We start from the raw sequence: 14,220 nt of genomic DNA, 5'->3' as shown, positions 1-14,220 counted from the left end.
CTTATTTAATATAATTCCTTGTAAATTCAGCATCATTTACCATTTAAAAAAAATCTAGTATATTTTTTATCAAATTGAATATTATTTAAAGAAAATCTAGTATATTTTCTATCCAATTGAGGTGAAAAAAAATCGTACTCAATTTGATAGAAAATATACTAGATTCTAATTTAATATACTGAATTTAAAAAATAATATACTGATTTTTAGATTTTTTATATTGAAAAATATTATGGATAATTAGGTAAATATATTTGATTAGGGAATGAAAATAAAAATTTTTATGAATGGGGACTGTATGAAAGCTGAGTTTATAATTAAGAACTGTATGCAAATTTACTGATTTAATATGAAACGACAGCCCAGGGTTTGAGAAGTAAATATTTGATAAATTTTAGGGTCAAAATGAAAATTTTTCTGAAAGACGTTAAAAACTGGTCAAAGGAAATCGGCAAATAAGCTTTGCTTCGCCTGCACGGCGCCGCCCTTGCAGTCTTCTCTATCGAGAAACACCGACGCCGGCATCGCCACTCTCTACGCGACGACGAAGCCGCTCACCTCGAGCACGTGTCGCCTCTTCTCGGATCGCCGGCTCGATAGCTCCTACCCTCTTCTCCTTCGACCTTTGTCGAAACTGTCGCTGCTGGAAGGTCCGCGTGCCTCCATCTAAACCTCCTGGAATCTTGGAGACGATCTCCGTCTCTATGAACACCACGAGGAATAGTGGATCTCAACGTTTTCTTATCGATCTCCGATTTCTGGCTTCCTGTGGTGATTCTGATGGTATTGTGTTGATTTTTGTGTCATGGGTTTCGTGGAGTCCAGATCGATGGCTTTCGCCCAGATTAATTGTCTTGCGTTGGGAATGAGAACGAGCATGAAGCCATCCTTAGGAGGGATTCGCCCTTTACCACTGTTGGCATTGCGTAGGTTTTCTTCTCCCGATCTTATGGAGCAGAGGGCCAAGTGGTTCAGAGTTCCTGCCGTTAGGGTTTCCAACGTCAGCAACAAAAAGGTTGTTTTTTAAAATCTCTTTAATTTTTCTTAGCCGTGGTCAAGTCTGGAGATTCACTGTTGGCAATTTGGGGTTTAGCTTAGATGCACAAAGTGGCGTTGTCCCTTTCATCTAGTTTTGCTGTTCAAATTTTCCTTAAAAGATCACAAACTTACTGGGGCAGGCTTCTCATCTTTTTATGCTGGCGCCATCTTCTGGATGCATGATTTCCCTATCAGATAACAATAGCATTTATAAACTGCCCAAATTATAATAAATAATAAGAAATCATTTAGTCCATGCTTTTTCTTTCCTCCTACTTTTGATGTGAAGTAATGGTAAAGCAAGGGTTGATCACAAAAATGAATGTCCATCCTTCTTTGTATTGGTTAGAGGGTTGGCATCTACAGTCATCTCAGAATCGAGACATTCTTTAAAATTGGATTAGGGGAATCCTACTTTAAGCTATTATTTGTCTCCTCTCTGCCTTTCCTGATGTACATGATTAGTAATTATATATTAGACTTAACTTCAGGTATGCATGATAAATGCTGTTTTGACTCCTCTTGCAAATAATTTTTTTTTTCATTATGCTGCTCTTGATTATGATATCCAAGATGTGAACAAATGCATAATTTATTGACCAAGTTTGCTTTCTTGCTCTCAACTATCATTCTTGTGAAGTTGACAAACAGGGGGTTATCATTCTTTTTGTCCTTCTGATGCTGATTCCCATGCAGTGAAATTCATTTGATAATTACCAAAACTTACTATTGGTCAAATTTTCCTTTCATAACTATTTTACACTAGACTGAATAACTGTTGTATTTTTTCAACACTTCTCTTGGAGTCTCGCTGATATCCTCATCTTTTCTTGGTTCATGAATATATTCAAAATCAAGCAATTGGCGTCCTACAAATGTAGTCAAAAGACATGCACTTAGGGAAGCTATTTATTCTCTAAAACCAAAAGGGAAAAGTGAAAATTGAACTCAAAGAAAGAAGCAAAAGAAAATTTTTCTGTCTGAATTAGAGCTTACTCATTGATCTTATCTTCATTTGTTGGTGCATTAACTCTAATTTTTCTTCAACTCAGCTTTTCGTTTCCATGTGCGTCAATGGAAGTAGCTCTCAGAGCAATTTAGAGGCTGATACTGCTACAATTTATCCAGAGGATAAGCTAGATAAAACTGACTCTATTGAGTCTAGTCCAGTTGTGGAACTAGTCAATGAAAAAACAGGTACTGAGATTCATCATCAAGAAGAGGCTGTCATCCCAACCCAAAGAAGTGCAAGAATACATGATTTTTGCTTGGGAATCCCCTATGGTATGCCATTTCAAATTTTAGTTCAACCATTGGGATAATACTTCTTGTTGTGAGTACATAGGCAAGAAATTTTAATCCTTGATATAGACTAATTAGCGCAATGCATACAATGGCCAGCCAACATACAACAAAATTTAGACCTTGACATAGACTAATGGTCAAAATACGGACTAGGGCCAAAGGCGGGTACACTAATGTTGCACTAACATGTAAATGCAGTTTGTTTGTTTCTTCCATTGTTTGCCCATACTAGTTTTTAGTGTTATTGTTAAGATTCATCATTATTGTACCTCTGACTCAAGCTGTCATGCGTTTGTTCTCTAGGATCTTACTGCTAGGAGAAAGTTCTTCCTTATCACAACATTTTCAAATATTTGTTATATGCTGTTGAAGATGTGAGATCGGACAGTCTGCACGCCTTTTAAGATATGCAGTCAATCACAACGTTCTTTTTTTTCTTTGTAGGTGGATTTCTGTTCTTTGGTGGGTTGCTTGGATTTGTTTTCTCCAGAAATCCTACAGGTTTGATATTTGGTAGTGCTATCTCAGCTCTGAGTATATTTAGTCTAATGGTTTGGAGCGCTGGAGGATCCAGCATACCATTCATTTTGGGTCAAACAGGTATTCCTCAGTCTTTATATCAAAACAAGGAATGCATTCAGACATAGTATTTCATGTATCTGCTTGTAATTGGTGGTTCAGTAAAATGAAAAATGGCTTATTTTTACACGTTTTCCTGTGGCTCAAATTCACAAATTGGACATTGTTGGCATTTGCCAATTTTGAAATGGAGAAAAGCTTCTGGAATTGTATGTTCCCTAGACCAGCATAAATTTTATAAGACTAGTATGGGATGATTTTTTATAAAGATCAGAATGTGCAGGCGGAAAACAACAAGTACGAAAAGTTAATATAGCAAGATGTGAGAGTACTAAAATGGACGTCTGAAAAAGATATAAAAGAGGAGCACTTAAGTTATGGCTCCAGTAGATGTACAATAGAGAAAATAGGTAAATATGGTGTTGAGTATGGGCATTTCAAAGACAATAAAATATTTGTACTTCCATCTGGGTGTGTGTATGGACATTTCAAAGAACATAAAAGGATTTCATAGCTGTACGAATCAAATTAACTAAAGTTATGAGGGAAGGGATTTAGAGTGATTGAAAATATCTAGTTGACATAAACAGGAGAGGCAATTTAAGAGATTCCAATATTGCTTGTAACCTAGCGTTATATAGTGTTCAAAGAGGTGATGCATATGATGTTGCTCTAAATGGTCGTGATTAACACAATTTGATGCTGATGATGCCTAGCTTGTCTTTTTCTTTAGGTCTTTTTTTTTATTGTGTTGTGAAAATATAATTGTGTGCAATATATTGTCATATTGTTATTGCTTCAAGGAAAATTTCATATGTATATTGTTCTTAATTCTTATTAGTCTAGTGGCTAGTGGCTAGCACATGAGGTGTTGCCACCAATGAGGTCTAGGTTCAAATCTCGACAAAACCGAGGTAAATACCTCCCTTATGTGCTAGTCACTATTCCAAAGGCTAGTAGCCGTCCGTGATTTACCTCCTCCGTGTTGGCCCTGGGACGGATTGGCGGGGGCGCTGGGGGCAAGCCTTTTGCCACCAATTAATTCTTATCAGTCTGATACATTTTGCAACTAAGGTTTACACTGTATGGCCTGTTAATGTATCATCCTTATAATGATTTCTCTCATTTCTGTCTAAGTAAATGAACATATGTTATTATTCTTATCAGTATAGAACATTTGACAACTAAAGTTTATAGTTTGCAGCCTCATTATGTATCATCCCTATAATGATTCGTCTCATTTCGCTCCAAGTAAACAAAGCTATAAAAACATAACTTTCACATAGTTACCTACTAATCCAAATATAATGGGAAGCCATGTAATCACTTTTGGTGCATTTGGTTTAAGGCATAAAAATTTTGTTGTGGGAGAAATACAACAAATACAATAATCAAGCCTTTTCTCACTAGGTGGGATCGACTGTATGAATCCTTTTACGTCATTGAGCTCTATCTCCTATTATATCATCATCTATATTTAAATAAATTTTATCTTATTTTATTGTTGCTAACTAAGTCTTTTTTGGTCTTGCTTTTCCTCGTTTGATATGCATGTTTATCATAGTTTCACATCGCCTGAAACATTTATTGGTCGTCTAAGTACATGTCCGTACTATCTTAAGCGTCTCTCGGAGTTTTTCCTAAATAAATGCAACTCCGACTTTCTCTCTAATGCTCTCATTTCTTATTTTGTCCATCTTCGTTTGTCCACGCATCTATCTTAACATCTTCATCTCTGCAACTCTCATCTTCTGCTCATGTGCTTGAGTCATAGCCCAACATTCAATTCCATATAACATAGCAGGTATATAAACCTAAAAATAGTTATTTTCTCAAAATTTAGGCCTTGGGATGTAGCCCAAATGCATACAATATTAATAAATTAAGTCTTAGTAATATGCTGCTCTTACAATTTTTATTTCAACTGAGAAAAATAATGTGAGATCCGGTCTTGAGATTCATGATTCTCCTTTTTCTTATTTTTGTTGCAATTTTCTGCTTATTATATGATAATGATGATAATTTCTCAACTTGTTCTGTATATAGAAAAGAATGAAATCAAAATATAGATGGAATATAATGAAATAGAGCCACTTTGAGTATCATAATGACTTAGGCATGGAAAGAAGCCACTACCTACAAGTTCTAGCTTATAGGGACAACTGTAGGGATAGTCTCCACTATATTAAATTCTCTACAAAATAATATTTCATCATCCCGATTCACATGACCAAATGCAAAACTGAACTCATAAACCGTAGAGCTAATGATTTTTTCAAGCACCACAGGCAACCATAATGCTTGGACACTAGCACAGTTTGTCTGTGCTGGATGTGTCACTGGATTTTCCTTTATTTGTGTTATAATGCTAAGTCCTTCCACTTGTAATACACGATTTTAAAATCTCTTCATGTATTAATTTTCTTTCTATTGCGGCAGCATTTTCTGTTGCGTTTCTCTGGAGGCATTTGCAGTCATTCTCCTTGGCAAGTACCTTATCAAACTTCTCATCTATAAGAATCAAACTATTTGCTTGATGAGATAACAACTGCTTATTTTATAATTGTTGCAGTCAAAGAAGCTCTTCCCTGCAGTACTCTACATAGCATTAAGGTATATTCTTGTCCATTGATGAACAAAATTAGCCGCTGGCATCCTTACATATTACTCATCACTACTTCAATGTTTTGCAGCGCTGCAATGATCTGCTTCTATGCGTATGTGCTCATCTCCGGTGGAAACCCACCGCCAAAGAAGTTAGCAAAAGCTCGATCGGCGCAGTAACCAGCACAAATTAATACTAAAACTACTAGAGCTTGACGATGCTGCAGAATCTATGGTTTTGATAACCCAAGAGCACAGTGATTATATAGCGGAAAATAAAATTCATTATGACATAAATACAAACTTGCTACTGTGGTTATGATAGAATATTTTTTTATAATAGCTGCTGAAATAATTTGATGCATTTGGTATAAAAAGTCTATTTCATGGGTGCGGTTCAAATTAGTTTCAGCATATGATTCATTGTGGGGTAGAATTGTAAACAAGTCAAGTCGAAACAAACCAATCTGTTAAAATCATTGTTTAAGTTTTTTTTCTTAATCGGAATTTGGTTCATTTAGATGCTATGGAGGCTTGTTTAATTATTTAAAAGTTTTTATAATTTTTTTACTTGATTATTGAGTTTAATAATATAAATTAATTTTTAATTTTTAATTTTTAATTTTTAATTTTTAATTTTATTGTTTATTTAATCATAAGAATTTTATGAATTAATATTGTTAATCATAAGAATTTTATTGAATTTAATTTTAAATTTATGAATTAATCATAATAATATAAAAGTTAACAAAACTTTTATATTTTTAACTTGATTTTCGAGTTTAATAATATAATTTTAAAAATAATAAGAGTTTAATCTTAATTTAAATTTGTTTAATTATTTGAAATTTGATATTTTTACTTTTATTATTTAATTTAATAATATAAATTTATTTTTAATTTCTTTTTGTTTATTTAACAGTTTTATCAATGAATATTGTTTAATAAATTAAAGTTCAAATTTATGTATTTAATTTAAAGAGTTATTCAAATTTATTTATTTAATTAATCTTTTATGTATACTAGTGTGAGCGTGAAACCAAGAATTGGGTCTTTGAAAATTTGAATTGGTTGAATTTTCTAGTGTCATCCTTACAAACCAAGAATTAATTATTTGGGTAAAATTCGTCAGACTCATATAATAGTGACGCCAGAGAATCCCAATAACGGGTTTCCCTATGTAAAAAATTATTTTAATTTAATATTATACTTGTCTTAGTAAAAAAAATTAAGAAAAATATATTTTTTAACATCGTCGGTCTAAAATATTTATAGAAGCTTCTTTGATCATAGTATTGTCAATTCTAAGATATGAGACTAAAAAGAACTATATTTTTTTATATAAAACAACCAGATAAAATTAATGATAAAAAAAATTTATAATAATACGTAGCTGAGTCTCGAACTCTAGATCACTGAATGTTTCGCTTGTGAAATTACTAATAAATCTTGAAATTATTTTGAGTGTAAATAGAAAAAAGGACATTAACGTAAATACATTTTAGGCTTCGTCAAAGTTAGTTAATAAAGAGGGAAAATTTTTAATAAAATAGTAAGATATATAGGTAGGAATATAAATAATCTCTTATTAAATTAAACCTCAAATTAATTTTTTCACAAATGTTTAATTTATTTACAATACTAAATACAAAAAATGTAATCCGATATAAGAAACTACCGCAATGTAAGAAACTCTCGCAATGTGAAGCTTGGAGAAAGGAGGGCAGATTTTTTGGACCACTTTTTGCGGTCTAGGAGATGTCCCTTAGTATGAATTGGTGAAATGAATGGTCTTCATTCATAAAATAGATGGGGACCATTCATCCCCACCAATCCACATCAAGGGATCATCCCCTAGACCGCAAAAAACGTTCTAGAGGATCCGGGCTGCGGAGAAAGAAAGATCCATCTATTTACAATACTAAACACAACCTAACAGACAATGGACCGCACAGGATCCACTAAAATCTCTAATGTACACAGTTTGCTCTTTTCTCTGCACGCAAGGCTCCACCTGCATTTCCAATTTATCCTTAAATAAAATTTACATATCTTTTAACTAGACAAAAAAATCTAAATAGTAAAAGAGACATCAAATGCAAAATGGAGACACCAACAGAGCACCCGGGAGAAAAGCAGCAAAAAACAAAAAAAAAAACCAATACTAAAAGAATTCAAATCCATGTAACTTATGCACATGAGAAAAGAAAGAATGGTCTAAGTTTATTGTTGAAATAAGAAGGGTAGCTTTAAGATACAATGTCATTGTTAAGGGTGAAAAATGGACGTCAACTGCAGCAAGCACCACCTTGAGAAGATGAATCCCTTCCACCTGATGGACCAGGAACCCCTCCATATCCAATTTTGATTCCATATGACTGCAACATCAATTCGCAATAAATCATGGTTAGAGTGGTAAAGATTCAATCGTTGTTATAAGAATTCTTTGTTATGGGTTCCAGATACAAGTTCTTGTGGTTACAAATGAAAGAATTCAGTAAATCTAACAAACAACAATTCCATGAATTCAGCAATTGCAAGGTCCAAAGAAATGATCGAGGATGCTGTCAAGGCAGCTTGGTCGATTGCATAAGGCATGGCAGTAAGGTAACTTGGTTGATCGCAAGCAAGCACATCGGTAAGGTAACTTTGTCAATAGAGAGGCATGCTAGCAAGGGAACTTTGGTAGATCATGAGGCAGGCCTGCTGACAAGGACAGCTAGTCAATGGTGAATAGCCTGAAGTACCGAGAGATGCACACTGTATTGTAAGATGTTTTAAATACAGTTTTATTGTTTCAGTCGTGAAACATTCAGGCCAATAAGGAGGATAACACCTCCTATGAGAATAGCTACTAGAACTGGACCCAACCAACTAAAAGACCTCAAAACCCCAAGTTCCAATCCAAGTCTTCCAATCAGATTGAATCTAAATCCAGACCAGTTAAAAAAAGGTTGAACCTGACAATTTTTATCAATTTGAAAGAACTAATCAGTTTGGTTGAAAGCAAACAGTTTTGGCATTCTCTTGAAAACATTCATTTATCTACTTCAAGGAAGATGGGTAAGTATAAAGATGTCATTTTATAATCTTAACACAACAATATAATAACCAATAACATTAAAAAAAAATCTAAGAAATCTTAATAGAACAACATGAAATCATAACCAACCCTTGGTTAATGTGTAAATACAATACATAGTTTATAACACATTTTTTTGTCAGGGAAGCTAGATATATTTCTATTGATTAATGTATAAATATGAATTTTAAAACTAATATTTAGGATTATTGTCATAGTTATCAAATGAACTAGTTAATGAGAGCATGTCCAACGAGTTAGCTTAGGAAATTCTCTTTCAGGAACATAAACAGCCAATGGTTGCAACCAGCATGTATTTTATCAAGCACAACAAATTCTAAAGAGGATTAAAAAATGCATGATCTAACTGTGTAGCTTTGATTTGCATCTTGTTATTTTGGTAGGATGTCCACATCTCACCTCATTTGATACATCGAAGACACCATCCTGAATTTTCTTGTATATTGTTGCAGCAGTTCTGATAAAAGCCTGAGGGGAAAAAGGATTTCCAATGTAAATTCATATACGTAAGTTCATGGCATAAAAGGTACAATGATTTGAAGGAAAACAAAAGTTGCCATTTCACCTCCTCAACATTCTGTGCTGTTTTGGCAGATGCCTCCATGAAAATTAAACCATGCTCCTTAGCGAACTGTTCGCCTTCCTCAGTGCTAACAGCTCTTCTGTGAGCCAAATCACACTTATTGCCAATCAACATAATCGTCATATTAGCATTAGCGTGTTGCCTTGCATCTTCTAACCAGCTAGCAAGATGATTGAATGTCTCCCTCCTGACAATTAATTGAAAGGTGCATCACAAAAGCACCTAATATGTCCTCTAAATCAAGATCTATGTTATTCAGACTTAGATACAAATATTTCACGCTGGACACGGGTATGAACCTGGAAGACCGACACATGAATTTTTATTTTCAAAATTGAAGCATGTGAAAAAAGTGGACCAAGCAGAGGCACAACCAATCTTAACAATATAAATGTTAATGTATGGAACACATATTGCATAGTAAATGTATATGGTATATAATGTTTGTTGCATGTATGTATACAATATAATGTTTATAATTTAAGGGACGTTTTGAAAATGTCTACAAATTTATCATTTTTTAAGTGTTATAGGTTAGGGGTCATTTTGAAAAAAAAAATAAAAAATAAAAAAGCATTAGGGGCTTTTTGAGATGTTATAGTATAGGAATATTTTGAAAATTCCTAAAAGAAGGCTTAATGTTCTCTTCCATCACCACAACAGAAGTCTTCCCTCTCTCCTAATCCCTACAACACATTCAACTGCAAGGTATATCCTTCCTCTTCCTTTCCAGTGAAGCCCTAAGTAAGCTTTCTCCTCAGTCTCTTTCTTCTTCTTTCTCCGTAGATGAGTTCAACAGCTCGACTCTTTTTCCATACCCATACCCATACCCATATCGTCAAGGATATAGGTGTATAAGCTGAGTCTGAATAACACAGCAAAATAATGCTTATCAATCAATACCTGGTGATGTCATAAACAAGAAGGGCACCTGCGGCACCTCTATAATAAGATCTTGTAATTGATCGAAATGACTCTTGACCAGCCTGCAAAATTTACAAATTGTAGCCCAAGTAAAATGGCAAAATATTCAAAATATCCTAAAAATTTGAGTTGTTAAAAAAGAAATCAATCTACTTATCTACATGTATAGTGTTTGTTCAACATCAGGCGTGGAGGGTTATGATAAATATTTGCATTTTCTTAATTACGTATTGCAAATATTCAAGAAACATAATGGCAAATACAATTTTGAAGATTCTTACAATAAAGTCAGCAAAGGCAGATACAATGTGTGAAATGTTTGGAAAAGAAAGAAAAGAAATATTTTCATTTGCAAGCATTTATGTTGATCTAGTTATAACTATAATAATGAGAAACAAATATAGGGAGAGGTAGAAACCAACTGTATCCCATATCTGCAACTTAATGGGCTTGTTGTCAATATTAATCATTCTAGCCCCAAATTCCACACCAATTGTCAGGTCATGCACAGGTTGGAAACGCTTGTCAGTGAATTGCAAAAGAAGACATGATTTCCCCACTCCTACAATGAGAAAAACCAGTGACAACTCAACTTTTTCAGAGTTTAATATTCAAAACTAGGATAGTTATCTTTCACCTATCCATTTACAACAAAACAGTCAAAAAAAAAAAAAATGGCATTCGTAGCATGTAATTAAAAGCAACTACTTTAAAAGTTAGTCAACGCAATGGAAAAAAGATACATTTTAGAAAAAAATTATAAAGCAACTAAAAATCGCAAAGCTACCGCACCTAGGTATATAAAGATGGTGCGCAATTCCTATAAATAAATGAAGAGACACGCTTCAGATGAGCCCAATTGTGACAGCTTAACAAAGAAAACTAAAAGAATAAGAATCAAAACTTAAAACCTGCTCCGATACCAGACTATCACCAAATAGAATCCCTAGCCCAAATGGATCTTACTCCTGTGACGAATTATAAACCCTAGGGAGGAACAGGAAGAGAGTACCCGTGTCGCCGATGATGATATACTTGAACAGATAAGCGTACGACATCCTCCCTCGAATCCAAAACCACCCGGCTTCGAATCCGAGATCGAGATCGAGGAAGAGAGGAAACTTAGGAACGAACTCGAATCGACCGAAAACGGAGGAGCAGATGACAGCCGCAACGGATTTGGGATCCTCCGCAAAGTTCGCGTGAGAGGAGGCGGAAGAGACGTTTCGCGTTGCTTTCGGCGTAAGCAGCCTGCCCTTTATAGGGGGATGAAATGGACCCTTCGAATGGCCGACCTGTCGCAAAGAGAGTACATTGGCGGGTGGCGCGGTCATGGGGACGCCGGGTTTTATCGGATTGCACGGATCACAACAAATTGAACACTAATAAAAAAAATCAAAACAAATTGAATTGATAATTGAAAATTTCACAGAAATTTATCAGGCTCTGAATTCATATTTCATAATAACCAAATGACATATAACAATACATTGGAACATAATCTTTTGTGTCCATGACACAAATCTACTTGTTCCAATCGAAATATACATCTTTATTCACTAAAGATTTTACCTACTCACCATAATATATTTTTGTACAGTAGTTTCAATTTCAGTTTCAGCATCCCTTTGTGTACAATAACAATTAGACCCAAGTAGACAAAGAATTACTCACGCCATTTAGCAGCCATTTGGTTTCAGTCATTTGAATGTTTCAGCCATTTATATACCTCTCCAAGCAGCAAGAACCTCATGAAATACTTCAGCTATGTGTTCTCTATCGGCGCTCTGCATAAAGTTGTTAAATTCTTCGTGAATCTCGTATATCTTTCCAAAGTTCACTAGGTATCGGAAGCAGGAACTCTTTAGCTTGGACAAGTGGTGGAGATGGGCAATCTGGAGCCTCTCGAGAACATTCCTAGTATCAATGTCTTCTACTAGGCTTTCGTGGCATGCCTCCTTTAGGTCGGAGATATCATACTTGTCAGCTGCTCGGAGGAGGGCAATGCGGTGTACCATGAACTCTTCGAGCTGGAAGTTGCCATAAATGAAGTTGAGGAAGGCTTGGCAAGCATCAAAGGACATGTCCGAGATGTTGATGGTGGAATGTTCTTTCTCCCTGAGGTTGTGGGAGAACATGCTGTCGAAAACGGGAGATCTTGTAGCGAGGACGGCCCTGTGCGCACCAATGCTACCATCAGTGACATTGATTGTGATGTCAGTGTGGATGCTCTCACTCAGCATCCTTCCGAGTGAGTTGAGGACTGCAGCTTCAGTTTGCTTTGTTGCCTGATAGCTGGTCCAAATCGAGGCAGGTTCACCACCCTGAAACCCATTAAGTAAATTCAAGAAATTGCAAATGCCATTCTTTTCTAAAAAAATTTAAGAACTTCAATCGACCATCTAACAAGAGGTGAGTTAAATCCGAAGATCAAACTCGAGAAAGGAAGTTTCTCTTTGCTGCCCCTCCAATCTCAGGCAAGAAAATTATGTGCATACATGTATGAAAGGGAAAATGGAGCAAAAATGTTTTCATATCCTCCATCATATCTGATTTTTGAGAAACTGAAGTCTCTTGTATCCCTCAAACAATTGAAAGATGAAGAAGTAAATATCTGAAAGCAATTGGAAACAATAACAGTCCAGACAATTCAGTTAATATGTCACCATCAGCCTAATATCTGACATGAAATATTTAGTCTATGTGGAAGATGAGAAGGGGCCAACAACGATACATAACCTACTTCTATAGTTCTATGCATAAAGTTTAGGATCAAACAACTCTTATCCTCCCAACATACTTACTGATGGAGGTACAATCTTTAGATCAAGGAACTCGACGTCGATGATGAATCGTCCAGTGAACAAGGTGTCAATGGCCCAGACACAGTCGCCACTGTTCTTTAGCAGCTTGTCAGAAATTCCTGCACACGGAAAGAAGCATAACTATTTCTTTGGCATCTTGAGAAAATGTCTAGTTATCAAGGCATAAATCAAAACCTGGATGAATGAGGGTGTTGCGGTTTGGTGCAGACAGAGAAACAATCTTGATAATCAAGGAAGCAATCGGTGGCTTCTCCTTTGTCAAGTTTGAACCCTCAGGATATAGCTTCACAAGGAGTTGCCTGTTCTTCTCAACTGCAAGGTACCTGTTTAACAAATTTAAAGAGATACCTGATGATTAGGTTTAGTCCGTCTCTACCACCAAATCAGATATCAATTCACGGAGGGGGAAAAAAAAATCAAAAGCATATACGCAGTAAATACAAAGCAGCAGCATAGAACGCAACACAATCTTAAACCACAAGGAACAACGAGAAGAAAATGCCCTAAAATGGTAACAAAATTCGAATTTTTTTCTTCAAGAAATCCATTGAAGGTGAGATTTTTACACCAAAAGAAATCTTAGATTGACTGCAGGTAAAAAGAAAGAAGCATCGGGAAACAAGGGCCTTCGGACACCAGTTCGAGAGGGAGGAGGAAAAGATAGGGTTTTGGTACCAGTTCCAGAGACCGATCTTGAAGGGGTCGGACTTGCGAAAGGAGAAAGGGGAGAGGGTATCGATCCTCCATTGAGCGAGCCGCGGCGTGGTCTCCACCCGGTACGCGCGCTCGCTCATCCTCGCTGCCGACGCCGCGATCGCTGCGGCGACGTCATTGATACAGTCGAAGATCCCCAGCAAGTCCTCCGCCTTTCCCAGTTTCGCCTGCTGCTCTTCCACGGTTCCTTCTCCTCATCAACACCCCGCGCAGGCGCAGAAGCAGAGGCACTCCCCTCCTCCGTTACTCCCACCAAAACCTAGAAATAGCCAAAAGTGGACAAGGAAACGGAGAATCCGTCAAGGAATCCAGCACGCAAAGCTCACCAGCAATTGCTTCTACGCCATTTGTTTTATGCGGAGTGGAGGAGGGACAGCGAAAGTAAAGGAGCTTCTTTTAACGGCCTCGGCCATGTCCTAATTCTCAAGCTTCAGACCTTCCCTATTTATAAACAAATGGAGATGAAAAAAAAAATTAAAACAAAGTTAAAATCAAAATTAAAACATAGAAATTGATAAATTTTATTAAGGATCTTTCAAGGCGAT

General features: G+C 35.8%; 3 protein-coding genes and 1 long non-coding RNA gene across 4 annotated transcripts; 2 read left to right on the top strand and 2 right to left on the bottom strand.

The window, feature by feature from the left end:
- Positions 1-450: 450 nt before the first annotated feature.
- Positions 451-5,890, top strand: LOC121997145 (protein FATTY ACID EXPORT 1, chloroplastic-like). Its single transcript, XM_042551405.1, has 7 exons — positions 451-650; positions 826-1,015; positions 2,091-2,322; positions 2,788-2,943; positions 5,362-5,408; positions 5,495-5,535; positions 5,616-5,890. The coding sequence occupies exons 2-7, from the start codon at positions 830-832 to the stop codon at positions 5,704-5,706; spliced, it is 753 nt and encodes a 250-aa protein (XP_042407339.1). The 5' UTR covers positions 451-650; positions 826-829; the 3' UTR covers positions 5,707-5,890.
- Positions 5,891-7,691: 1,801 nt separating this feature from the next.
- Positions 7,692-11,363, bottom strand: LOC121997142 (ras-related protein RABB1c-like). Its single transcript, XM_042551404.1, has 6 exons — positions 11,149-11,363; positions 10,559-10,698; positions 10,116-10,198; positions 9,195-9,399; positions 9,029-9,097; positions 7,692-7,904 (listed from the first exon to the last, which is right to left on the bottom strand). The coding sequence occupies exons 1-6, from the start codon at positions 11,192-11,194 to the stop codon at positions 7,815-7,817; spliced, it is 633 nt and encodes a 210-aa protein (XP_042407338.1). The 5' UTR covers positions 11,195-11,363; the 3' UTR covers positions 7,692-7,814.
- Positions 11,364-11,560: 197 nt separating this feature from the next.
- LOC121997140 (BTB/POZ domain-containing protein At1g55760-like) lies at positions 11,561-14,220 on the bottom strand. Its single transcript, XM_042551403.1, has 4 exons — positions 13,637-14,220; positions 13,136-13,284; positions 12,941-13,059; positions 11,561-12,460 (listed from the first exon to the last, which is right to left on the bottom strand). The coding sequence occupies exons 1-4, from the start codon at positions 13,753-13,755 to the stop codon at positions 11,858-11,860; spliced, it is 990 nt and encodes a 329-aa protein (XP_042407337.1). The 5' UTR covers positions 13,756-14,220; the 3' UTR covers positions 11,561-11,857.
- On the top strand, positions 13,283-13,858 carry LOC121997141. Its single transcript, XR_006116227.1, has 2 exons — positions 13,283-13,472; positions 13,545-13,858. It is a non-coding gene; the product is annotated as an uncharacterized LOC121997141 (long non-coding RNA).

Source organism: Zingiber officinale, chromosome 6A (genome assembly GCF_018446385.1).
Source record: "Zingiber officinale cultivar Zhangliang chromosome 6A, Zo_v1.1, whole genome shotgun sequence".
Classification (NCBI taxonomy): domain Eukaryota; kingdom Viridiplantae; phylum Streptophyta; class Magnoliopsida; order Zingiberales; family Zingiberaceae; genus Zingiber; species Zingiber officinale.
The sequence above is the reverse complement of the archived record's forward strand: the minus strand, read 5'-3'. Positions and strand labels throughout refer to the sequence as shown.